At 35.2% G+C, this 27,706-nt stretch overlaps 1 protein-coding gene across 1 annotated transcript; it reads right to left on the bottom strand.

Moving 5' to 3' along the window:
- Window positions 1-248: 248 nt before the first annotated feature.
- On the bottom strand, window positions 249-27,566 carry LOC128993222 (GRIP and coiled-coil domain-containing protein 1). Its single transcript, XM_054416988.1, has 12 exons — window positions 27,334-27,566; window positions 25,822-25,947; window positions 24,451-24,584; window positions 22,739-22,906; window positions 16,751-16,896; window positions 15,653-15,902; window positions 14,906-15,070; window positions 6,076-6,217; window positions 4,055-4,338; window positions 2,508-2,726; window positions 1,821-2,035; window positions 249-513 (listed from the first exon to the last, which is right to left on the bottom strand). The coding sequence occupies exons 2-12, from the start codon at window positions 25,904-25,906 to the stop codon at window positions 315-317; spliced, it is 2,007 nt and encodes a 668-aa protein (XP_054272963.1). The 5' UTR covers window positions 25,907-25,947; window positions 27,334-27,566; the 3' UTR covers window positions 249-314.
- Between the last annotated feature and the right edge of the window lie 140 nt (window positions 27,567-27,706).

The following is a 27,706-nucleotide window of genomic DNA, read 5'->3' as shown; positions in this document are numbered from 1 at the left end:
TAATCTGTCATTCAAAGACAAACTTAAAAAGTACACCAGGGAACACAAAACCACACATATTACATACAGAAATACAACAAGTAAATACTGAAAAAAACCAGCTGAATCAGTAAAACGTGAACCTGAATTTATTATAGCATGCTAGGTATTAAATCAATACAAAATTCTCAATCGGTATAAATAGCTTTTAAAATAAGCAAATAAAAAGATATACCGGGGGAAAAAGTTATGTCAGACCATTATTTTACAGTTATATTTATACACTTTATACAGTCAAGGTAAAATAATCACAGGAAAAACAAGAAGGCTTCATGTTACGCAAGTGAGCCGGACCGTGTGTACCAGCTGGTCTGTCTGACTCTTTGCTGCTCCTGTTCACTAAACTTGAGCACAGCTGCAATAGCATTGAGCATGTGAGCTTTGCAGCTGGAGTCGTTGCTCACCAAGTAGCTCAACACAACATTCTTGAGGTACTCCAAGTTGGCTCCTTCTCTCGACTGACATCTCTCCAGCCTAGGAATTAGTTAATATAAGATGTTTTATATTACTGAACTCTATACAAATTATAGAGGGTCATTTTGATTGAGATGGTATTTTTAGTGAAGGATTGCTATGGTTCAAAATTTTGATAGTTTGACACCCCCTTTACTCCACAAAAAGTCAGTTTACTCCAAAAAAACAGCAAAACCCCCACCTTTAATCAAACTTGTCATCCTAAAACTCCAAACAAGAGTTTTTACTCAACTTTATAAAAATTAATTGTGGTTTAGACAATTTATAGTTTTTGTTTTATTGGAACCTATACAATGGCTCCAAGTGATACAAATCTAAAATGTATTATAGAATTCTTTGGGTTTCCCGTGACATCTGGAACATTTTGAGCATCCATGAGGGTAACACCTTTGACTAATGATTGAACTAGACATGCCATTCCCGTGATAAAGTTGTGGCCAGCTTTAAGGTCGATTCATAGCCTACACATCAGTCCAATCACAGCTCCGTTTCAGTCCAGTTACAGTCAAGTCACAGTTGCATCTGCAATTGTCAATCAAACTGTCAGTAATTTGTTCCCAGTCACTCATCTGTCACTTTATTTACAGTGTTGTTACAGTAAAAAATATTTAATTAAAACATAATATTCTATCAAATTTTCATCGTCCTTCTTTTTGATTTTTACAAACATTACTTAAAATATAAACTCGACCATTTAAATAAAAAAGTACTATTTTTTAACCTCATACACGTCCGTCAGGCGTCTGAACAATCCAAAAATATCGTTGAAAAGGAATCTGAAATTGACTGTCGGACGCTGGCAGAGCGACTGACGGATTTGCAACGGAAGAGTGTAGGTAGCGCAATAGAAAATTCATTAAAGAATATTTTTGTTAACTGCGACGTGCCCGACGTGGCTGGACTGTGATGTGCCGTAACTGATGTGTGTGAATTGACCTTTAGAATGAAAAAGAACAGTTAAGTGATCAACAGACATATTGATGTCAACTACTGACTTCATTGAATATGCAACGGTTTTTTAACCAAGCCAAACTTACTAAAAGGAAACCTTATCATAAGGTATGTTACATCAAATATCAGTAACAAAAACTAAGGGTCAAATCAAAATAGAATTTTATTACCGTCCATAACACACTCTGTGGGCGGCTCAACCAACTAATTTATTTTTTAATAAAAACATTGCTACAGCTGGTCCATAAGGATGGGATGTATACTTCAGTATCCAATAGTCAACAGTTAAACGTACACTTTCTAGGTACAGGTTTTAATATATCAGCTGATGATAATTTTCAACACACAGTACTAACCTGTCTACCTGGTTCTGCAATTCTGTGACTCTTTGGGTGAGAGTAACCCTCTCCTCGGCAGCAGCCCTCTGCGTGTCACGTAGTTGTGTCTCTAGTCTGTGGCTCTGTTTGCGCAGCTTGGCTACATCTACCTGATAGCGTGCAGATTCGTGCGCGTAGTGCAACATGTGTCGTCCTTCGCTCATTCCTTCAGTGTCCAGCTCCACGCTGCCATCCTGCAAAGATTTGTATGAAAGATTCGGTACCTAATCGAGTTCCTACAAACAATTTGCTTATAAAAATCGCTCAGCTATTTTGAAATAAAAAACCATTAAACCAGATTGGTTGTTTATGTTCTGGTAAAAAAGCTCAACAAGAGATTTGTTGAATGGAACATTCATTAGTACAATGTAAGTTGGGCTGCTAGGACATAAGAAGAAATAATGTAATGAATGTGTTTGAAGAGAAATATATTGTGCACAGAAGTTTTATTTTAAGCAATTTGATAATGTGAAATGGCTTAATAAAGTACATCAAAGTCACATAGTAAGCTATAAGATAAAATGAATTCAAGCAAACATAATAAAAGTTTTAAATTTCCCTAATTCAGAAGACTACAATAATATAGGCTATGTCACTAAGCCTGGACTATGAATGATCTGAATCAATTTAATGCTAAACCTACATTCATTTTTCAACATAACATACATTATCTGATGATTGGGATCGTTTGTGAGCTCGTGTTGGCAGCAGTGTGTGAAAGCTAGCCTTGAGAGAAGAGATCTCTGTGTCCTTCTCCTGTACAAGAGCTAAAGCACGTTCTCTCTGCTTGCTAAGCTGCTGCTCCAGGGTTGCCAACTGCCTGCGATGTTCCTGTTCAACGGAGGACAATTTTTCTTTCCACCTGGCACGTTCCTTTTTCAACTCCTGGGATTGAAAAAGTTTAAGTACACCACTATTTATTCTATAATATGTATGAGTTTATGTAAACAATTGAAAAAGAATTCTAAAGATAATTTTCTAAACATGAATTAAAATCATCAGACAAAGAAAATTTTATATATTTCATTTGCAGAATACCTTGCATACTATATTTTTTCTCTTTTCATAAGTTTCATAATTTACAAGTGTGTTTAAAGGAAAAGGTTAAAAGTTTTTATAGTATAAATTTTACCAAGAAAATAAAATATCTTACATCTACAACAAGCCTTCATAATATTCAGGGCCGATTTACCGAATAGGCACGGTAGGCACGTGCCTAGGGCGCGAGGCAATTGGCTTTTTTTGGGGGGGGGGGGCGCCAACAAATTGGAAAATAAAAAAAGTTGTGGTTGTATTTGCATGCGATCGCGGTAAACTTCTGATGATCCCTCGCGGCCGTGTAGACATCGTAATCGTCTCCTGCGATTGCGGCAAAATTCTGACTATTTTCCGCGGTCGTGTCCAAATAATTATCGTCTTCCATGATCGCGGCAATATATGAACATATTCCGCGGTCGTGTGGGCATTATTATCGCCTTGCGCGATCGTGGGCAAATTCTGATCAACACTCGCGGCCGTAAAGACATCATTATGTTGTCACCCGCGGTCATGTAGACATAGTAATCACCTCCCGCGATTGCAGCAAAATAGTATTAATCTCCCACGCTCTTTTGGAGATCATTACCGTCTTCCGCAAATGAGGCAAAATTTTGATATTTTCCTGCTATCGAGTGGACGGACATTACATATTCTTGCGCGATCACAATAAAATTCTGATCACCCCTCATGGCATCTTTATACATCTTTATATCGTTCTCAGTGATCGTTTGAACATAGTAATCGCCTCACACGATTGGGGCAAAATGGTAAAGGGGCGCTACTATTAGTTGTGCCTAGGGCGTTGACAGGGTCAAAAACGGGCCTGATAATATTACAGTAACAATGAAAATTTTGAATTGGCACATTCAATATTCTGGCATTGTTCCAAGAGGGATTTCTTACAACGATTGAGGTTCCCAAAAATTGCATATTTTGAACTCTTTGACTCCCTATTTTAGAAGGATAAACAATATCTCACAATAACAACATTTCGGACAACGGCCAGTAATTCAGAAATGGTAACCAATTGCGTGACCAAATGTCCACAACAATACATATCAACTGGAGGGATCCATACTCTAATCACTATACTACGACAATGTAGAAAACAATACCCACACTGAAATGATCCATGATGATATCAACTATCTACAATGAAGCAGATTTCAACCTACATTATTCTGTTCCTCCATCAACAGCTTATGGTCAGCATGAGTCTGTTCCAGCTCATTGTTGAGAAAGTTGATCTTCTCCTTCAGCGAGGCTATCTGCTTCTTCAGATGTTCAAACTCATCACTGGCACTGTTGGTCGTGGTGGTAACACTGCTTGACGAGGCAGCTTGTTGTTTACACCTCTCAAGCTCTGCCTTGAGACTCATATACTCCTGGTGACACAACGAGTGATCCGTCGATGTGTAACCTTCCACCAGCATCTTCTCCTGCCACTCTCGCAGAATGCCTGGAAAAATTACAGATAGAAGAAAATCGACAAACCTAACAAATAGTGCGCACTATCTCTAATGCTAATGCTGTACACTTGTTCTTCAGAAATTTACATTAAGTTTTTTTTCTAAACAATGGGGGGTATGACCAAAGTTGGGAAGAGCTAGTCTTTTGAAGTTACTTTAGGAAATCAACATTTTCTTTCCAAAACTCAACAACAGAATCAGGGCTGGCGAGAGCCGTCACGAGCCCCTGGCTGAGCTATTCCAGCCCCCTATTTTCCTGCTTTATTCAATTCAATTCAATTCAATTCAAAACCACTTTATTCATTTCCTATACATAATACATTGAATAGTGTCAACAGTTGCTTAGGCCTAATAGTTATAAAATACATTTCTAACATAATAAAATAAAAACAAAATTTTACAAACTTAATTTTTTTTTTTTAGTCTAAACAAAAAATACATAAATTGAATTTGTTTTTGACTTCAAAGACTATTCAACTCTTCAAAAGAAAAAATAGCCTTGCTGATGAGAAATCTCTTTAATTTATTTTTAAATATTGTTTTGGAAGTCTCTGATTTAATTTCAATTGGGAGATTATTATAAAATTTTGATCCCGCATACAACAAAACCCATTTTCTCAAAAAGTTTTAGACTATGGTGGCCAATTGCAAGGTTTTCCCGATTTCTGGTGAAATAATTATGACTATCCCCAACTCGTTCCAAATCATGAAGTCTGTCCTTTACTGATAAAATTGTTTCATAAACGTACATTCCGTAAATTGTCATTATATTTTCCGATTTAAAATGTTCTTTATTAACAGAAGTTTCAAAATCTAAATTGCAGATAATTCTAATAGCTTTCATTTGCTTTTTTAGAATAGAATTCAAATTGTAATCACTAGTTGCACCATAAAGTGAAATCCCAAAAGATATACTTGAGTGGATATATGAAAAATATATAACTTTTAAAGTTTGTTTTTCACAAAAGGGTTTCAATCTAGATAAAGCAAATAATCCCGATGTGATTTTGGCAAGTAACTTTTCAACGTGATTGTTCCATTTCAGACTTTTATCCATTACCAATCCCAAGAATTTCATGTCATTCATGTGCTTTATAACTTAACTTTTTAAGCATAGAATAAGCCAGTAGGGTTTTATAAAATATGAACTGATTATCTAATTTATATACACTTAAAATTAATATACATTTGTTTAACTAATCACTGTTAATCAATGTTTTTATTAATCACTTAAACATCCAGTGACTGACTGGCAGCTAAAACAGAACATGACCTCTACTCAAACAAAACACGCTATAGTCTACCGTGCATCGGCGAATATCATTGTCAATCGTCTATTGGGCAGGTTAAGGGCCAACAAGCTCACCGCCAAAAGGTACAGGATGAGTTAGTTAAGCAAGAAGTTCCAACTTCTGGAGTCAACTTCCAGGGGGCAAGCTGGTCTAGCGGTAGAACGCGAGACTTCAGCTCCCGAAGTCTCGCGTTCAAATCCTGCCAAATCACAAATGGATTTTTATCCATTGAGAGATAATGCTGCAACACCTAGGCCTAGCCTGAAATTATTTGAAAACAATCCCGGGCTAGTGCTTAGCGTCCCAGGAAAAAAATAAACAAAAAATAAACTTCTAGAGACAGACCAGTTATATTTATGAGAGACACCGTGCGGGTGGCATTACCTGATGCTGGATGCTTGCACCAAGAAGTAAAAAGCAAGAAGTAACAGTTACCTTTCAGATCAACTGGCTTCTCAGCAGTTTCGTTAGCTACTTCAATGCTGTTCTTCAAGTGTTGAAATTTCTCCATCAAGACGTCTAGGTCCGTGTCTGCTTTTTCTGCCCCATGCTCTAACTCCAATTGTATAAGCCGCTCCTAAATAAATAGCAGTTTTTGGTGAATTTCCCATATAGGGAATAAGCTATTACCGTAGGTCTTGTGGTATGACCTAGACCTGGGACCGATTTACTTTTTCGTTGTAAGGTCCCCAGAGCCCAAAAACACCCTCCATCCAAATCCATAAATATATATGTATGTGTGCCCGTTAGCGCGATATCTCAAGCAAAAATGATCCAATTTTGATGAAATTTGGTACAAGAGTGTAAACCTACGTTTATTCTAACGAATTTGCGAACCAGCATAACCAGTCTATACGTACGGATGTTTATAGGGGGTTTTATGAGGTAAAAATTGATTTTTCCTATTTCCCCCCTAAAAACACAAAATTTCATAATTTCTTTCCAAACCATTTTATAAAGCTTAAAAAAATAAATAATTTTGTATGTTAAAGTTATTGTATGCCTAACGAATACGGATATAGTAAAAATATTGTAAATTAAAAATTCCCATATTATTCTTATGGAGATTAAATAAACTATTGTAGTTTGCTTGTTTATGGTTATATTTTAACCATACTCTGGCAACTTGGTCTATTTACTAATAAGCTATCAACATTTCAATAAAAAAACCTCAATATCTTCCCTGTAGCAGCAAACCTAAGTACTCACTATAGTAATACCAGAAACAAAAGAACCCTGGGCCGTTTCGAGCCGCGCAGGTTTGAATGGTACGCCACACCTACCGGCGCGAACCACGTGATCTTTTCGTTTCTGCGCAGGTTGTTTAGTTCTTGGTATGTCTATAAAACTAATGTTAGGCTATATAAATAGGAAATAAATCTGACAATTTTAAGGGAATATTTTAGTAGAAATCCAAATGGAAATTTACTTAGTCTGCAGGTTTGTAATCTATAATATTAAAACGAAAGTGTTTTTTTATTTCACGATTCTGAATCAACCACTCGACGGATTTTCATGATTTTTGTGTTGAAAGAAAGATAATTTTGAGAACTAGGGAATGTCGAAGCCATAATTTTAGTTTAGGGTCTCAGTTTTTTAGAAATTAAGTTTTAATTTTTAAAAAGTCTAGCAGCCGACGCTAAGATTCTAAACTAGCTTTTGGCATAAAATTAATTTGCTTAACATAACAGCTGTAAACATTCAGCTTTTGTGTCACAAATTCAGCATTTGGATAAAAATGTAAAGACATACTTAGGGTTGACTTATTTATACTATGTGTAATGCTAATCATTGATACGTTCAATTCTTCTGCAAGAGGATGACAGATTAGTTAAATCATAGATAAAACCTACTCCCTTAGTAGATTTCTCATCCTTATGGAACAGCTGAAGACAATTTTATTGTTAGTTCTGTACGGTTTATGTAGAGGTCGTGTTTTGTTTAAAATTTGTTTCCCGTTATTATAGCCATTTAAAACCTCGTTTAACCAAATAATACGATCTAATCATAAACAATAACCTGTCCCCTAGTTATTTAACCAAACAGTAAAGTACAAATCAAGAAATTAACCCTAAAATAATAGAAACAAAGTTTCGTTGACACTAGCGCCCATGAAACTTTGTACATGAACTAGACACGAAAACGTGCTTCAAAATTTACAATGGGATGAGAAGTCTACTTGTGTTGGTTAGTCTATGGTTAAATATACATAGTAAAATACTAGAATGTTCAAATTATTTTTTAAAGCAATCTTTGTAATCTTCGATTTGTTTTAGAGCAATATAATTTATTTTAACTAACAGCTGGTTAAATATAAACTATGGAACTATGAGGTTATTTTATTTACTCTTATTTTGTCATTGATTATAGGAAATAAGTAAGATTAGTAGAGATAATTAGACCACAGTTTAAACCAAAATCAATTAAACCACAGTACAAATCGAGGCTCTGTACACGAGTCTTAATAAAACAAGGATAAATGCAAATTATTTTACTGCTCCACTTTTCAAGGAAAGATTAGAAAAATAACAATGTTTACTTGTTTTAATTCTTCATGGTAGCTTTTTGTTTACAATTAATATTTGTCTGCTTTAACTTTGTTTGGATTAGGCCCGGAAATATTGATGTCATAAAAAGAAGATCAAGAATAATCAGGAATCACGATTTTAAATTACCACCACAACCTCAGCCGGGTTTTATACAAAGATAAACAGATGGATGACATAGATTGAACACAACGTCAACAATGACCTAGGATACTGCAATTAGACAAACCATCCTTTTATGAAATCGTGTTCAGTTGTGGTTACGTTTGGGGGTGCCCATATCAGCGCCCCCAAACGTGAAAATATCACTTTTATTTCAACTATGAATATACTAGCTGTAACCCGCGGGCTTTGCCCCGTTTAACTTCTTAATTTTCAAGATTATCTCGTTCGCATGGCTCAATCACGTCCTGGTTGAAGTTTGTTCGCTACGCTCACTCACCTTTAGGTTGGAGCTCGTTCGCTACGCTCACTCACCTTTAGGTTGGAGCTCGTTCGCTACGCTCACTCACCTTTAGGTTGGAGCTCGTTCGCTGCGCTCACTTGCCTTCAGGTTAGCTCGTTCGCTACGCTCACTCACCTTTTGGTTGCAAATTAGCTGTTGTCATAAATGTAAAAGAAATAATAGTGCTGCACCCTGTTGGTAATTTTTGTAACTTTAATGCTATTGAACATCACAGAACAGAACCAACTTAATTAATTGAAACAGCTGTTAAGATTCAATAATTTCATTTCTCATAAGGTTAACATGGGAAACTCCAGAGCCACTGGGGCGGAGCCCGAAAGGATTTTTGAAATAAGAATATGCCTATATGTTAATCGGGAATGTGAGCTATCATCATGCCAAATTTCAGCCCAATCCGACCAGTATTTTTTGCGTTCACTTGTCACAAACATACATCCATACATCCATACATCCAAACTTTCTCATTTATAATATTAGTAGGATTGTAGTTTAAATTAACTAATATGGGAAATTACGATGTACATTTATTCAATGAGGGTGGGTAATTATCAAGGATAGAACTGATAACTTGACAATTGCGTCATTAGCTTTACTAGCGTGTTTATTGTTATTGTTATTGTTACTGTTATTGTTTTTACTTTTATTTGTTTACACTTATTTATTTAGCAATTAATGCAGTGAAATTGATATAAATGATAGGTGTGACGATTAGTTTTGATGTTAGGACACCAAAGTTAAATTATGTGTACTGTGCATTTTATTGGATATTATCGTTTTATTTTCGGTCGTTTCTATTCAGACCTACTGGAAATTGTGTATAGTAGTTGTATTGTGGTGATAATAATTAAGGAAGAGGCAGGTATGCTATGGAAGGTGGTATCGTTGACTAGGTCTATACACTTCTCAATTGACTCTCTCTACTGTAGGCTACTTATAATCAGTGTGCGTCTGTGCGAATCGGCTGCAAATCTCACTTCGACGCTTTTCACATCGTAAAAATTGCAGAATTGCTGTTTTATTGTAAAATTATTGGATTTAAAATGCATATCGTATGGGCTTATGATGGAATAAAAACATATTTGGTCACACAACATTTGTTTACAAGATGATTTTTCACATTAAAACCACAAGAAACTTTGTCTTTATATGTGTAAACTAGCTGATCTGAATTGTACACGGTTTTAACTGACTACTGAATTCCCGTACGTAGGACAGGGCTAACACCTCGTCGTTTCCTTAAATTGCAACTAAAGTATTAACAGCAATTAAATTATCCAGCTGATATAAACAAATATGTTTTTCATAAGGATAACATGGGAACTTTAAAAGCCACTGGGGCAGAGCCCAAGGGACTTGTTCAAAGAAATGTAAGGTCAGTTTGCAAATTTACACACCTAGACAAAAATTTTGGTATGTAATATGTGGGGTTAAATCTTAAAACAAAACACCCCCGCCGCAGCAAACCTGCAGACTAAGCAAATTTCCATTTACCTGATTGGATTTACACTAAAATGTCTCCTTAAAAATATCGCATTTATTCCCTTTTTAAATAGAGTTAGTTTAACACAACAATTAGGTTTAGTGCAACAGGGAGGGTAAAAAATATATATATTTTTTTTTTGGAAAATGTGAATAGTTCAGTACAAAATGAATGTATTTTCCAAATTTGATCAAAATATGTCCATAAACAAGCAAACTACAACAGTTGACTTATTCTACATAAGAATAACATGAGAATTTTAAATTTACAATTTTTTGGAATTTTTACCGTAACCATTAGGCGCATAACCACGCTTCAATAAACTAAATTATTTGTTTTTTTAAGCTCTACAAAATGGTTTGGAAATAAATTGTGAAATTTTATGTTTATAGGGTCAAAAATGGGAAAACCCTATTTTTACCCCATAAAACCCCCCATGAACCCCTGTTACCATAGTCCGATCATGCTGGTTCGCGAACTCGTTTGAATAAATGTAAGTTTACACGTTTATATGAAATTTCATCAAAATCGGATCATTATTGCTTGAGTTATCGTGCTAACAGACATATATATATATAAATTTGAACAGATGGTGTTTTTGGCCTCTAGAGACCTCAAAACGAAAAAAAAACTCGGTCCCAGGTCCAGGTCTTACGATGAGTGCTACGGTAATAGCTTATTCCCTATATGGGAAATTTGCTAAAAGCCTTTACAAAGTTTCATGTAGTGTATTAATAATATATATGAGCGTTTTGGGTAAATACAGTGGTAACAGCTAAGATCTTGCTATGAGGATCAAGCTAATAACCCTCCCTGTTTTATTCGGGGCATTGAATATACTTGTACATCTATATTAAGGAAGGAAAGCCATAGTAACACTTTTAAAATTATGAAGATTCTATACAGGTAAAAATAGAACTATGATTTAAATTAAACTACCATGGAAACAATTTAAACCAATTAAAAGTTAAATTGTAGCATTAAAACACTTCACATTGTAAATAACTATGTACCAAGTTTTAAAAGAATCTTTTAATACTGACACCATCCACTAAGAAGGAATAAGACACTTCTTCCCTGTACATAGCCTAAATTGCTTGTATTACTCAAGCACTCAAGTTCCATATTGGTTTGGTAAGCTAAATTTGGCAAGTGGGTGAGAGTCCATTGGACTTGTCACTCAAAACTGTTGTTGTACAGGTAGATGTTGCTGAACCATCAAGATATGAAGAGATTATCAGAGAAAAACTCTTCACTTCTGCAAACCAACCATTATTTAGGCCCTCCTTTAAAGTTTCAATAGAAAACTCTAAACAAATTATATTATTTAACTTGATTTAAAAATAAAATACTAATCCTAACTAATATATTTTACATTATATACACAATTAGGAGTTTTGAATTACTAAACCATGAAGTATCACAGTAAACAGTTTCAAGAGGTTTGTTGTGATCTATTTGTTATGATAGGTTTTTTATTTTTGTAAAAACCAAATATGAACTTTAAATTCATTATTTAATAATTAATACAATTTCTGACACACAAATAAAACAACACAACAAAACTTTGCAATTCCGTGAGACGAATGATTTTTTCAAGTGGCAGAGTACTCCTCAGTCACCCCATAATTTGGCCCGAATTCCAAATTTGTCAGGGTACCTTAGGAGGCTTTTAGACGTAAAACCACTAATGATCGGGTACGCAATGTATCAAGGACTGCGTCCTTACTTTGGATTCCGCTTCAAAATCTGTGGTAGCCAGGTGCTGTTGATCAGTGGGGTGTTTGTTGTTGCATTGACTAGTGCCGGAATATCCTCGCTGGAGTGGCGCCCGGCTTGAGGAAGGCCCAATGTCGGCAAACATTTTCTGATAACACTGAATTCCGGAGTCTGAATGACTCAGTCCCTCAGATGGTAGAGGTTTCTGTATACAGGGGGGCCACTGAGCGCTGCAGTGGTGGGTGTGTAGGCTTTCTTGGGTTCTGCCCAGATTGTCTGCACATCGCTTCTACTGTTTGATCCCTCTAGGATGCGGATATAAAAACCTTAAAAATACTCCCTCAAAACTCCCTGATACAGTAGGAATGATAGGCTCCCAAAGTAGGAACTTAAGAACTGCGGGAATTTCTCTTCTAGTGCCCCTTGACTCCGACTCTAGGGTCGTGATTAACATACATGGATTTCCCTCAACAATTCAAACAAAAGAGAGATATCAGAAGAAAAAGAAGACACTGCATGAAAAAGTCATCGTAGATGCTGTCACGTCAAAAGTGAAAACAAAATCCACAGCAAAGGCAAGTTTAAACAATCAAGGCAATGTACTTTGAAAATCACTGGATTGAGAATGAAGACAAGACTACGTAGAACACCGAAATCTGAAGAAGACAATGAACCCTTGGATCTAAACAAAAGGTAATTTTCTCAATAAGCAAATATTAGATAAGTTGTGCTAAATAGAAGACAAGTTAGTCGATAATCTTAACTTTTGTTATATATAGAGTCTGAAAATATCTATCTCTCACCCACTGCCAAGCATAAAATACCGTCCATTAACAAAGGTTTAGTTTACCAATACCAACTTGTATATTTTGTTACAAACTGTTTATTGAACATTGTTTAGGTGTAAGTGTCATAAGTTGATTAAATTACATGACCTCGTGCTGTATTACATTTATTAACAATTTAGCCATAATGCAAGTTAGGTGGGCTTGGTAATAAAAATTATAAGAATAGACATCAAAAAGCAATTCACACTCCCAAGAGTCAGTAAAATGTTTGACCCATCAAGACGCAACGAGCTGCAACGAGGGAGGGTTCACGCAGCTATTATAAAAAAAGGTCTTTATTAAGCAAGCATCTTTAAACAAAATTCCCCCCCCCCCCGAAATATAATATATATTGTTAGGTAACATAAATACTATTAGCTTGAGCAGATTTTATAGCTCAAATATAAATAAAAATACGTTTTTAGGCTTTAAATTCCACATTTTTTAATATTCCATACCCCCAGCCCAGTGGTCATTCCCCCCCCCCCCCCCCCGAAATCAAATCCTGGGACCGCCACTGATTAACCCTCCGTCTGAATCAACCAATCAGACTACAATTAAACCATATTATGTTAAATTAGTTAATCAATGTCGCATTCTTCAAAGATGTAGTTGGAGTCTGTACATCCAAAACCTTTGAAACTAAAAGTTCTGAATTGGATTGTTATTATTTTTAACTAATATTTATCTAAATAGTTATTGGTTATGTAATTAGATGTCATAGGCATTTTTAAATACGTTCATTTACCAAGTTTTTCAAGTGTTGAAAAAATTTTTAAATGCTCTAACTGGATTGTTATTATTTTTAACTAATATTTATCTAAATAGTTATTGGTTATGTAATTAGATGTCATAGGCATTTTTAAATACGTTCATTTACCAAGTTTTTCAAGTGTTGAAAAAATTTTTAAATGCTCTAACTGGGAGAAAATTAAATTTAATCTCTTCATCTTACTGTTTCAGTGAAAATTGTGTGCTTAATTTCACAATTTCTAACAGTTTGGGCCAAAGTGGGAATTATTTAAAAAAATTCCTACCAGTGTGGTATTTTAGCGAATTTCCCATATAAGGAATGAGCTATTACCGTAGGTCTCATGGTAAAACCTGGACCCGGGACCAATTTACTTTTTCATTTTGATGTCCCCTGAGGCCAAAAACACCATCTGTTTGATTTTTTTTTATATATGTGTCCATTAGGCCAATTAACTCAAACAAAAATGATTTTTTTCTCTCCAAACCATTGTGAAGAGCTTAAAAAACAAATAATTTAGTATATTGAAGTGTTTTAGTACGGTTATCTTCTTACAAAAGAAATTAAAAAATTGTAATTTTAAAATTCTCATATTATACTTATGGAGAATAACTTGAATAAGTAAACTGTTGTAGTTTGATTGTTAATAGATGTATTTTGACCAAACATGGCAAATTTATTTATGTTATACGGTTATACTAAGCTATTAATATTTTACAAAAAAGACACTTTATTACAATCTTTGTAGAAGGACCTAATGCTATTTTCTTTTTTTTTTCCTAAGACGCTAGGCACGAGCCCGGGATTGTTTTTCACATTACTTCAGGCTAGACCTAGAGTTTACGGCATTATCACTTAAATAAAATCCATTGGTGATTTGGCGGTATTTGAACCCGAGACCACAGGGACCGAAGTCCCGCGCTCTAACCACTAGACCAGCTCGCTTCCCTAATGCTATTGAAATAGATTTAATTGAAAATAAAATCAGGTAAATTCGCTTAGTCTGCAGGTTTGCTGTGGCAGGGGTATTTTCAATCAACTCAGGAGTGATGGATCACCATACAAATGTGACAGTACTTCCTGGTTTATTAATACTGTACAATATTGACTTATTTATCACTATCCTTACAAGGGTATGATTTCTAGAATGGTAGAACTCAAAGGGGGAGTTGTTGACTTTCCCCTTCATGATTTACCATCAACCATCCCTATAATTAATTCCCTCCTCTAAAGACATTTGTGCTGTAGTTCAACCAAAACTAGCAAAAGTAATAATTTTTCAATTCCTTTTCAATTGATAAATTATTTTCCCCTAGAGAGGTTACCAAAAACAGTTTTCTATGCAATTCTCTCTCAAGTCAAGCTCCATTTTAAACAATGAAGCAAAATTTAACGCAAAAAATATGTTATAGTTTTTAACCATAAATACACAGCCAAGCCAATATTTTAGTCTTAATTTCACAATCATTTACTTACCTGAAGTTTGAATATTGCACCTTGGTCGTCCTGTCGCAGCCTATCGTACGAGCCGACAGTCTGTGACAGTTCCGCCAGCCTCGCCTCCAGGTTGGCCACCCTCTCTTCATGCATTGCTGCCAACTTTGCAGCTCTATCTTCTGCTTCCCTCGCTCTCTCTTGTTCCTAATCAAAGTTGTGATCAATCTTAAATATCCACAATACATTGTACTAGCAAGTAGGCTTGTTTAAAAACTCAGATTATCCAACATGTTTCAATAGCTTGCATCAGCACGACAGTTGTTGCCGTTGGCTCGATTACAATAAGTTCATCGCTATTCTAAAACAGGCCAAGCTTTTACATGGGATGGGATATCTAGTAGGGTGGTGCGAAAAAACTCAACCTGTGAAATTGAAGTTGGTATAGTGCGGAAAATTTGCGATTGGTACATACAAGAAAAACAACAAATTAAAAAATTGGCATTCATATTCAAATTGCGCAATCAGCCAGAATTAAAAAAAGAATTAAAAAATTAAAAAAAATTCAATGTTTTTTATACATTTTTTTAAAGTTTCGGCTGATTGCGAAATTGGAAGATGTACTTCGATTTCAAAATTTTTTCTTTTGTTTTTCTTGTATGTACCAATTACAACTTTTCCGCACTAAAGCAACTTCAATTTCACAAATATTCGCACTACAGTACCCTAATATCTAGTCCTATCCATAATTAAAGTCTCTATTTGTCTCGGTTCTATTACTTCTCGTACCCTGAGCAGAGCAATGCTATGTTGCTGCTTGAGTGACGCCATCTCCTCCTGTAGTGTAGACAGTAGGGGAGTGGCCGAGTCTTTCTCTCTCCGCAGCTTACGTCTCAACGCCTCCACAGTGTTGGACAGTTCCCGCTCTCTACGCTCGGCTGCGCTGCGGTATTGCGTCCACTCCCGTCGCACGCCCTCTGCCCCAGCCTCTATCGTCTCACGAGCTGTTCGCTCTTCTGCCAACAGCTTCTGCAGCTCTCTAAACGTAAATTGTTTCTAGTCAATTTGAATTACCTCCGTTTCTTGGAATTTTCTAGCCTTTATGAGGTTTACATGTTCTCCTGCCTAACATGTGAGCAAGAATAAATAATCTATTGCCTTCTGATTCATAGGTTGATAGATTATGCTAACCAAAATTATAAAAATATAACAACTCTAGTTGAAGTACCCTGCATACAAAAACACTAAGGTAAGATTACAGTGGCTCAGAAAAACTTGTTAGGCAGTCTTTTTTTATAAATTGTACACAGTTAACATTCTATTATATGTTCTTACGATTTGTTTTTACACATCAATCAAACAAATGTCCACAAAACTAAGTGGGTCATAGTTCTTGCCTTCAAATTTTAATATCACAGGCTAAATCCCAAGTGAGATTGATTCCGGACCCATATCATTGGGCTAATAATAAATTTGGCTAATCTAACAAAACGTATAAAAATATGTTATATAGTAACAAGAATAGGATTTTGACTGTTTCCATAAATAAAAAAAAACTGAATACTTTGTCAAAAACTACCAACTTGTAGATAAATTCCATAGTTCAAGATATTTTACTTTGGGCATAACAATTCCAGACCCAAAACCAGATGTTAGAAATGATGAAAAAGAATTCCTATAACGTATGATGCCAAACGAAACCTATTAAAACCTTATGAAAACTATAGAAATTTAACATCAATAAACTTAAACTCTTAATGAACCACTTGGTACAGACTAATTTTTTTTTACATTAGCGGTAACATCATGACATTAGCGGCATACATACTCATAATGTAGTTCAAATGTTATCCCCATAACAAATATGTTTTTTCTATCAATTCTTACCTAATCATCACCCCATGGTCGTTGTGTTCTTTCTCTCTCTGATGCCTCTCAACGATCAGCTTTGACTTGTAGTTTTCCAACTCATTTTGATGAGCACGAGCTGACTGATCGAGTTGTTTTTGAAGATCTTTGATGAGTTTATCTTTCTATTGAAAGCATATAAAAACTTTAAATGAGATTGATCAAGGAAAGTATACAAATAAAATTGTTAAAATGTAGGCTATGCTGAACATTATGATGACTATAAATGCAATTTAACCCTTTCGATGCTAGAATTTTTGTTGTGATTTTTTGAAAAATGCTGGAGTTATTTATTTATTCTTTCTGAAAAGTGCTAGGCTTGCCTCGGGGGAGGAGTCTAGTGTGCAAGAAAGAAAATCTGTAAAAATAAAATTTTTCATCTCAAAAGTGCTTAGGAACCATATATCGGGCCTCGATTGTATGAGGAATCAAAAGAAACCAATGCTGTTTTGAAACAACAACCGACTCAACCAATATGCCCATTTAAACACACAGGATGGAAAGTTGCACCGGCACGATATATTGTCGCAGAGCACTGAAAGGGTTAAAGGATAATACAGTACAACCATAGATTAAACTTAGTACTCTCTTATATAGATTTATCATCTTTATGAATCAGCCGAAAACAATTTTAACTTTTAAGGTTAGTTTCATCAGGTTTATATAGGGGGAATAGTTTTGTTTACTATTTGTCATATCCCAGAGTCTATCTTGACAACTTCTGGTTAATCTATTACAATGATTCAGTTCAAATAATGGTCAAGACAGATGTTTGATTGTTACTGTTAACATTCTTACTCACTAGAAATTATGTAAAGGATTTGACTTCTTATTCAATACAAGTTTTTTAGTGTGTGCATTTATTAATACTAGAGGTCGTCCAGTGGTCGAAAACTCGACCAAAAATATGTAATGTACTGACTCCTTTTTTTTCCCTCCAAGCTGTAAATAAAACATGTGATTGGAATTTCTTCCATTTTTGTTTTGATTTTCTGTTTATAATTCGTTGTTATTTCGTCACCAGCATAGCAACCCATAAAGCCCATGTTAATTTTTTAAAATTTTAAATTCATTTTTTGTGCTTATTTTTTAGTCTATTTTAATTTATAAAGGGATTCTGCACATCTACAGGAAAATATCTTTCTAACAGTATGCATAGATTTTCAGTGCAATGCACATTAGCTGAGAAAAAAGGTTTTAACCCTCCGAGTGTTAGCATCGACACATAACACATTTTGTGTAGTGTTTTGTGTCGATGCATCGACTCACAAACACTGTTTACGGCGAAGGCTCTATGACTGACAAAATCGGATTGAACTGGATCGAGTTAGGTATCGTTTTATTTGACAGATTCAGAGCTTTCTCCGGAGGTCTATCTCTAGGCACTTTTCATTTTAGTTCCGAAAATATTGTAGCAGACAGCTGACGTGCGTATTTGTAAACAGCTTGGTTAACCTCGGACCGATGACTGATGTGTTTTATTACGTTTATCATTAATTTAGTGTTAAAATCAAAAGTAGTGATATACGTGGTGCATTATAAGAAGATTTAAGTGATTTTGAAGGGCTGGTTGATGATCCTGAAGAAGTAGTTAGTGATATTGATGTAAATTATCAGCCAGATTCCTAGCTATGGTTAGGCTATGCATTCTTAGCTAAACGCTATGTACTGAAATCTGTTTTTTGCCCATAACTTATTTATTTGCAAATCTACTTCCTTATATTATTATATATTTGTAATCCTCATAAAAATATATATCATTTGTGGTTATTTTCAAATATTTATAGGCCTATAATTTATACAATTTCATTGAGCGCGAACTTTTTTTTTTTGAAAATTTTCCATAATATTTTTTTGAAACAAATGTTCCTTATGTTTTATGTATAATATTGAAGCCTGTGATTTTCCAAACAAAATGGTATATAGAACAGTATTATTAACATTGTTTTCAAGCTTCTCAGATCCGTTTTAATAAAACCTTGCAAATGAGCAAAAAATAGGCAGACATTAAGGCCAAAACAAGGGACACTCGGAGGGTTAAAGGAACATGCTTGCCTATTAATATATAGATGAAATAAAATATGCCAGGCCACCAATTCAAGTCACAATGCTAATTAGTTTCTTGTCACTTGATTTATTTTATTTTAAAACAATTTTATCTAAAAAAAATTAGTAATAGTAGTAATACATTGCTAAACAACTCAACCATTACCAAACATTAAATTCTCTTCACCTAATCCATAAGGGAGGTATACGTATATAATGTTTATGGTAGTGATAATATTTAAAAATATGTGGTTGTGGTTAACCCATTTTAAAAGGCAACAGCCAGGCATCAGAATTAGTGAGTTGCAAACATCTAGAAATAAATATTGTGTCAAAACAAACATTGTAAATAAATAGCATGGTCCAAACAATCAACCTATTTCTAACAAATAATAAAAGTTTGTTGTGTGTTTAAAGTCTTACAAACCAGAGAAGTCATTACGGGTTAGGAGTTTTCAAGCATTTGAAATACACTGACATTAATGGACAACGTGTACATGCAGTATGCAGGCACAGAGTGTTTAATTTATGCCAGAGTGAACAGCTGGGGCCATTAACATGGTTATTATTTGCTAATTTCTAAACTGTTGAGCCAGTACTTAAACATAGTTTCATTATTTTCCCTTCACATTATATTCAATACAAAATGCATCCCTTGATTAGAAAGCAATCAATGTGTAATAAAATATAAGAACACTACTACCGGTAAGCTAACTTTAGTAGGAATAAAATACAATTGTAAAATTGTTATGACCTTATCAAGTTTATTAGTTTACAAAGCCACCCCCGTTGAAAATATAGGCCTAAAAAACATTGCATTTAATTAAATTCTATTAACATTTCAACACTAATAAAACCAAATTAGAACATAATTGTTTTATCTATAATATATTACCTTACTTAACCCTCCGAGTTTTATGTGTCGTAAAAGCGACTCATAACACACCCGCTGTAGTGTTATGTGTCGCTTTTGCGACTCACAAACACTGTTTACGGCGACGGCTCTGGGACTGACTGAATCAGATTGAACTGGATCGAGTTAGGTATCGTTTTTTTCAGCAGATTCAGAGCTTTCTCCTGATGTCTGTTTCTATATGCTTTTCATTTTAGTTCCGAAAATATTGTAGCAGACAGCTGACGTGCGTATTTGTAAACAACTTGGTTAACCTCGCACCGATGACTGATGTGTTTTATTACGTTTATCATTGTTTTAGGGTTAAAAAATCAAAAGTAGTGATATACGTGGTGCATTATAAGAAGATTTAAGTGATTTTGAAGGGCTGGTTGATGATCCTGAAGAAGTAGGTAGTGATATTGATTTAAATTATCAGCCAGATTCCTAGCTATGGTTAGGCTATGCATTCTTAGCTAAACGCTATGTACCGAAATCTGTTTTTTGCCCATAACTTATTTATTTGCAAACATACTTCCTTATATTATTATATTTTTGGAATCCTCATAAAATTCTGAACAAAGTGGCTATTTTAAAATATTTGTAGACCTATAAATTATAACAATTTATTGAGCGCAAACATACATTTTTTTAATTTATTTTATAATTTTTGAGAAATGTTGACCCCACAAAAATTGTTGAACATTTTTTTTGTAATGTTTTATATGTTACATTGAAGCCCATAATTTTCCAAACAAAATGATATATAAAACAGTATACTTTACATTGTTTTTAAGTTTCTAAGATACATTTTAATAAAACCCTGCGATTGCGCAATAAATGGGCGAACATTGTAACGAGTTATTTTTCCTAGGGGGGTAAATATTTGCTATTTGGGCCGCGCGTCTGTTGAGGTTGCAAGCGGTGGCGGCGAACCTGGCTAGCGCCCTTTGACCCGGCTTATCAGTTCGGATAAGCTTGAGTATCCTGGAACTACCGGACAGCCGAGGACGGACATTCGAGTCGTGGCCTACGGTGAGTGAACAGCTGGTTCGTGATTGTCGAGTGAGACGTGGAGTGCTTTGGTGACATCGGTGTCGTGTGATATAGGTGCTCAAGGCGTGTTGGTGTTAAGTTGGGTGTTAAGACCCACTACTGGTGAGTGGACGACATTCTTTTGATTTTGGTTAAGGAGCCGATATTATTAGTTTAATAATATTAATATCTGATTTTATTGCGAGAGTTAGAGTTGTAACCGTGCTGGTCAAAGCCTGACGGTAGTTGTATTAGTCAGGAATAATATTAAAGTGTATTCCTGACGGTTCTGGGCAGGTGCTAGAGCGCAAATAATATAATTTATTGACTGTAGTAGTTATTATTTTGCGTTGTACCAATTGTCAGTTATATTACTAACTAGCTGGCCCGACAGACGTCGTCCTGTCCTATGCTTTTATGTCAAATGATTGTTCATTTTCAAGATCCTGGTTGAAGTTCGTTTGCTACGCTCACTCACCTTTAGGTTGGAGCTCGTTCGCTGTGCTCACTTGCCTTCAGGTTGAAGTTCGTTCGCTACGCTCACTCACCTTTTGGTTGCAAATTAGCTGTTGTCATAAATTTAAAAAATATAATTGTGCTGCACCCTGTTGGTAAACTTATTAACTTTTAATGCTATTGAACATCACAGAATCAAATTGCTTAGTTAAACCAGCTGTTAATTTTCTTTAATTCTATTTAAATATGAGTACTCATAAGGTTAACATGGGAAACTCTAGAGCCACTGGGGCGGAGCCCTTTTGACGGATCTGCACCAAACTTTACACAAACCATCATTGAATAATGCTTAATAATACCTGAAAGTTTCATTACAATCTGTCGAGCGGTTTCGGAGTCCATAAAGGACAAACATACATTGGATTTTATATATATAGATAACTGTGAGGCCCGACAAACCTAGGCTGCACGATTTAGCGTGCGTAGTTGGAAGCACGTGGCCAGTAGGCTAGTAGCTAATATTATTAGCCTATTAACAGAAGCCCAGCTAACTAATATTAAGTAGGTAGTAGCAGTAGTAGGGTTGTTGTCGATTAATCATTTGATTAACTTAATTTAACCTGAACAGCTTGTTTGGTAATCCAACTTGTTATCTTGGTAGCTTGGGTAGCGGAGTACCGGCTATCAGATAATATATTTATCTGGTGTTTGGAACGTATTTACTATTTATTTATCTGCTGCTAAGTAACTCAATAATTTGATAGTAGTGCAATTGGCATTTAGCTTTGCTTGTTTGGCTTGGTATTTATTGAGACCAGCTGCTAGAGGTGTAGTCACTCTGCCGTTAGTGCACTTGTATTATTATATGGTATTATTATTGAGTAAATTGTCTGATTCTTAGCTTGGGCATTAGAGTTGTGTATTGGATTATAGTGGCCTAGTAGACCCCGCCTGGTGATAACGCGCGTTGTGGTTTTTATTGGCAAGTCGTCGTGTAACTCACTGTGTTTTAGGCACTCTGGGCTTAACTATTGGATAGTGAGAACGAAGCCCGAGTTGCGTAGTCATCAACGACCCCCTAGGAGTGTGGAGAATCGGCGTAGGCCTGGTAGTGATTATTGCACGTTTGTTTTGGTGACTTGATTTTTACTTGTTCACAGTGCCCGTGTATGAGCCAGTCCTATACCGGTTAGACCCGGCTATTGGCCTAGTGGTTTCCCTGACTTTATCGCAGACCCTGGAATTTCACCCAGCCATTGTAGGCTGAGCTATCCCCGGCAAACGGTTGCGACTGCACTTACTTTTAATATATTTTCCCAGTGCAGAAAGCACCGTCGCAACATTAAGACCAAAACTAGAGACACTTGGAGGGTTAAAAGCACAATAGATAATTTTGGAATGTTTTGATTAATTAGAAAATAGGCCTATAGAATCAAGGAGATAGTTCAACAAAAGGTCTTTAACTTTGAAAGTAAAATTACGGTATGGCCTATTTTCCTAACCATTAGCAACATAATAATAATTTGAAAGTTACATACATCTTCTTTTTCTGTCCTCATCTGCTTTCTGTCAGCCTGAAAACTGGCTTCCATTTTAGACTTCTCTTCCGACAGAGTTGCTATTGAGTTCATCAAAGTTGTAAGTTGGTTTTTTAGTTGGTCTGCGTCCTCATTATCTTGATTCGCTTCATCCTCTTCTACTTTAGGCTAGAGGAAAAGAAAAAATTATTACTTCATAGCTTTTATACTGTAAGAAACTTTTGAACAGTACAAGAGTTTACACAGTACATTTTAACTTTTTACAACTCTGATATCTGGTGTTGATGGCAAGTTATTTAACAGATGAAGGGGGCCTAGTCGACTCCCACATCCAGAAATGCCAAGGATGGATGTTTTCTAACTTATTTTTGAATTAGTTATGCTCACAAATTGGTGAAGAGGATATGTACAGCATGTACGAGGGCTGTGAAGAATGTAACCTCCTATCAGCTACATAAATGACTGGGACGGGTGGCGTCGTCCTGTAATCCAGCTACTAGGAGGTCACGAATTGTGGATATTTATAGGCATGCACTGTGGATGCATACTCCCTAGTGTGGATTAATGTCCGCACTAGTAAGTAGGCCTACTACGACTATCCGCAGTACTATCCAGATAATTAGACCAATTCGTATATACCAAGGCAAAAATGTGGTTCGGATTCCACAATAAATTGTAGGTACCTTAGTTGCCATTAGCTGTATGGGCTATTAATTAACAGCTGTGTCTAAGGAATATGTCGGCCTTAGTCACTAACAAGACTACAAGATCGTGCCACTCATCCTACACTCATCTCCATTCATACTTGGCTTAAAATACCTACTTTGTATGGTCGCCATTTCATTGAAAAGTATTAAAGTAGGCCTATAAAAAAGCAACTAGGCCTACGTACGTAAAATCAATTTATCATATACAAATTAAAACCATATCTTTTCTTAATTCATCAACAAAATTATCATAAAACTTTTCACTATATGTAGTATCTTTTTTCAAACTTCAAAATTCAGTCCATATTATAAGAACCATATCACATCTTTTAGTTCTTTATCATCACTGAACTGCTGAGATCCCAGCCACTACTTCAAATGCAAGAAGAGATGGCTGTACATCAAATCTCGTCTGTGGGACAGATGTTGGTATATGTCCTAATCGAACCTTTCTAGAAAATCTCTTTGTATCTGAGCATCATGATGTTGGAGCAAACCGGATGTTGGCATACAACGGTGTTTAGCTATGGCTTCTTGGTGATGAACCAATCACAAAATAACCCTCCTCATCACATTAGGTCTAAACTCTACGCATGATTCCCAAGCCGTGGCTGAATACCTTTTGACGTTAAAGTAATTAAAGCCCGAACATCTAATATGGCAAGGTTTTCGATTGTGTCTTTCAATTTGAGACACGATTGAAATTCAGTTTGTAAAAACAAAATAAGCCAACACCTTCACATTACCACGGCTGGACGCTGACTGACCTGATGCATACGTAAATACAAAAGCGGCAGTGCTACGCTCACTTCTCTTGGCCCGTTGACAAACAGAGGATAGTTTCCAAACCGCTTTTATATTTCTTGTCAAACTGTAGAAGTAATATTGATAAGACAAACAATGAATCACATATATATAGACACAATTCACAAAATACATAAATGTTATAATACAGAAATGAAAAATAATTAAATTATCCGTGTGTAGAAACATCATGTCGCCTACCTTTAAATTAACAGGTATTTCATCATTACTGGAATCGATTTCAATTTCTTGACTGGAGGATTTTCCCAATACTCGCAGACTTAAATGTAAAGCTTCATTTTCTTTGATAAGCCTCTTGTGAGCCGCTACAACATCTGTAAAAAAATCCAAATAACCGACTAATTTAATAGTTTAAGGATGTAAGAACAAAAAGCACAGATACACTTTACACTATACAGTACTCAAAAATTATAATATTTTGACTGTCTATTACAGGGTTTTCAAATAAAGAGCTAAATTTAAACATATTGTTTTATTGTAATGCAGAGGTCTCACAAACCCGGGAGTTCAGATAACTCAGTATGTGACCAAGAATTTAAAAGAATTTGTATGTTTATGCAAAACCGAAATCCGAGGTGAATGTAACGTTGTGTCATAACTGTACCATATAAATTTGGTTTTGAATGTTCTCATTTCATGTTTTTTTACTTTTAGTTCTGTCGGTGTTGTTAAGTTGAAATTGCTGTCTTTAGTGGTGTATTAAATGAATAACATATTATTCTCTGAGAGCATTGGTGTCATGTCAATTTTTGCAGTGGTGGAAAGGTGCACCTAGCCCAGAACTGAGGCATATCACTGCCAAATATATACAAACATCATCTTTTATACGGTACTTATAAAGAATAGATATTATAGTTCATGAAACAGCATTCTGAATAAAGTCGATGATGATTCTTAAACCACTTTTCTTTAAAACTTTCTTAAAAAAATGAAACAAATGGATTTTTTTTTTCTTCAGATTGTTTGGGTTTGGCCCGACGTGTTCTTGTGTTACCTATCTGCTACATCTGACATGTATTTAAACGTAGAATGGGGACCATGTCAAAAAGTAGTGTACCAGTAGTTTGCCAGATTTTGGCAACATTTAGGTTATGTGGTATTCATTCTTAGGCCTACGGTAAAAACATTTTTATAACATCCATAAAACTATTTTTATTCGTTTTTTGTACCAACAACATTGTTTTGTACGCACAGAAAAATATTTCTTATTTACAATTAAATTTGTTAGGCCTATAGGCTATCAGCTTTTATTAAACTTTTCCACTTTTGTCTAAACCAGTGCCGGATGGCGTTCCAGGGCGTTCCGGCACCATGATACACCTGTCAGAAAACATTTTTGTAATGCTTATAGTTATTATTCTTCATAACTGCATAATTCTGCATTTTGACAAACTACTGTAGCCCCCTTCAGCACATTCAACACATTAGGCCACGTTTTTGAGACTCTAATGTATTTTTAATTTGAATAAACAATTAATTGTCTTTTTCTATCAATATAAATTTACAATAGCCTAAGGTATTAGATCTGATGACAAATTATAAATAATTTACCTTGTAACCTTGTTCGGTAACGTTTTAGGTCCTCATCTTGTTTGGCTATGATGGCTAGAAGATCTTTCTTACTTGCTTTGTCCATGATCAATTGAAACTATCAGTTTGACTTATGATTTAAGTTACCTGTAATAGGAATAATGGTTTCAGTTAGACTTTGGATCTGAGCTATATATTTTATAATCTATGATCATTTTGGTATCAACACTTTCTTCCAATAGGCCTAGACCAAAAAATTGCTAGACGAGTCTATGAATAACTTATGTTATAATGAGATTCATTATTTTATACCTTCCTTTAAAGGCTCTTGTTAGATACAAAGTTGATAAGAACTTATTAAATTTAGCAAACTTTAAGCCTAATGCCAGTTGTTTATTATTGATGAATGCAGTAGAGCCAAACGGAAGTAATTCACCCAAAACAGGGATAAAAAAGTATGCCTACTTTTTGTTGCAACTCTATTGTTTTACTACTGTTTAGTAAAATTAAGTAGGCTAGCTGTAAGTTAATTTGACTGTTATCAAAACCTACAGTAGGCCTACTCAAATTGGTTTTCCAAGCTAGGAAGCAAGTTAGTAAGCTAAATAGGCCTAGATAAGTTAGACGCTAAACTTAATGTATTTCACTGCTTTAGTCTAATTAAGTTTAACTATGAGAGCAAGATAATACGGGACATGTAGCAGTCCTATCCTAATCAAAATCTGGTGACACGTAAAGAAGAGTTACTTTACCATTTATTTGAACATTGAGCCATCCCTCGTCACAAACTTACATAAGTTATCCTTTTCAATACCATATTGCACCTTTAGCAAAATAAGATAAATCACATACAACTGTAATCAGGGTGATAATTATAAGTTAAAACAGGAGTTAGAATAAAGTTTAATAAATAAAAATCTCAAATAAGATGAAAGCTCTAATATAGCATTGTCACTAGAACATTCCTGATCAATCAAAAATCGATAATCCTGCCTAGACGATCCTTCCAATAAAAACAAGTTAAAAATTATCTAGGTAGCCAAGTGGTGGTGGCGCTCGCTGCCCGCCTTCAGATATGCCCTGTTTATCTGTGAGTTACCACCTTATTGGTCTCTCGTCAGAAAAGTAAACTCCAGATCAGAATATTTTGTTCAACAAACCCTCCACCTTGTCCGGCCTATATTTCTCTATTATGCTAGGGTTTATTCTATGTCTTTCCTGTTATATTACGCATCACTTCATTTTCTCATCAATGGGCCCTACGAAACGGACACCATCTTACTCACAAACAAAATAATGTCTCTTGGCGCTTTGTTGCTATTGTACTCTAGCTAAGCTTACTTAAAGTTAAAATGAAGAAAGTAGGTATGGTAGCCTACCTAAAGGCTCAATAGAGGCGTGATTAAATTTGGTATAGGCCTAGGCCTACTGTTTGGTGTTACCACAGACAATAGACCATAATGTCGTGTTACCTATTCACTTTCTAACAACAAAATTTTGGTTCCAACTAAAAAGCACATCGTAGAAACATACCTGTTAAGTTGTTCCTGCCTTGATAACCAATTAACCTAATACACACTTAGTTACAAACAGTTTACTTGGTGACATGCCATCTTTTAAAAAGTCAAAATACACCAAAATTACACAAAAAGTATGAAATAACTAAGGATTTCCGAAGAGCCAATCCATATTATTTTAACGATGCAGCTACCTAAGAAATAAGAATAATTAGATTAGGCATGCACAGTAAAATAGCATTCGAGTTTGACGTTTCGTTTGACATCAGATCAGACAGAAGACAGAAGAAACGTGACACGTGTAACAGCTGTTACCTTACCAGTTAGTAACAATAACAAAACAAACCAACCACAGTTTTTTTCTAGTTTACTACAGGGGTGAAACAATA

Source organism: Macrosteles quadrilineatus, unplaced genomic scaffold (genome assembly GCF_028750875.1).
Source record: "Macrosteles quadrilineatus isolate MER2022 unplaced genomic scaffold, UCM_ALF_1.0 Scaffold_4__1_contigs__length_99947679, whole genome shotgun sequence".
NCBI classification, from domain to species: Eukaryota; Metazoa; Arthropoda; class Insecta; order Hemiptera; family Cicadellidae; genus Macrosteles; species Macrosteles quadrilineatus.
Note: the sequence above shows the minus strand (reverse complement) of the source record. Positions and strands in the feature narration are given on the sequence as shown.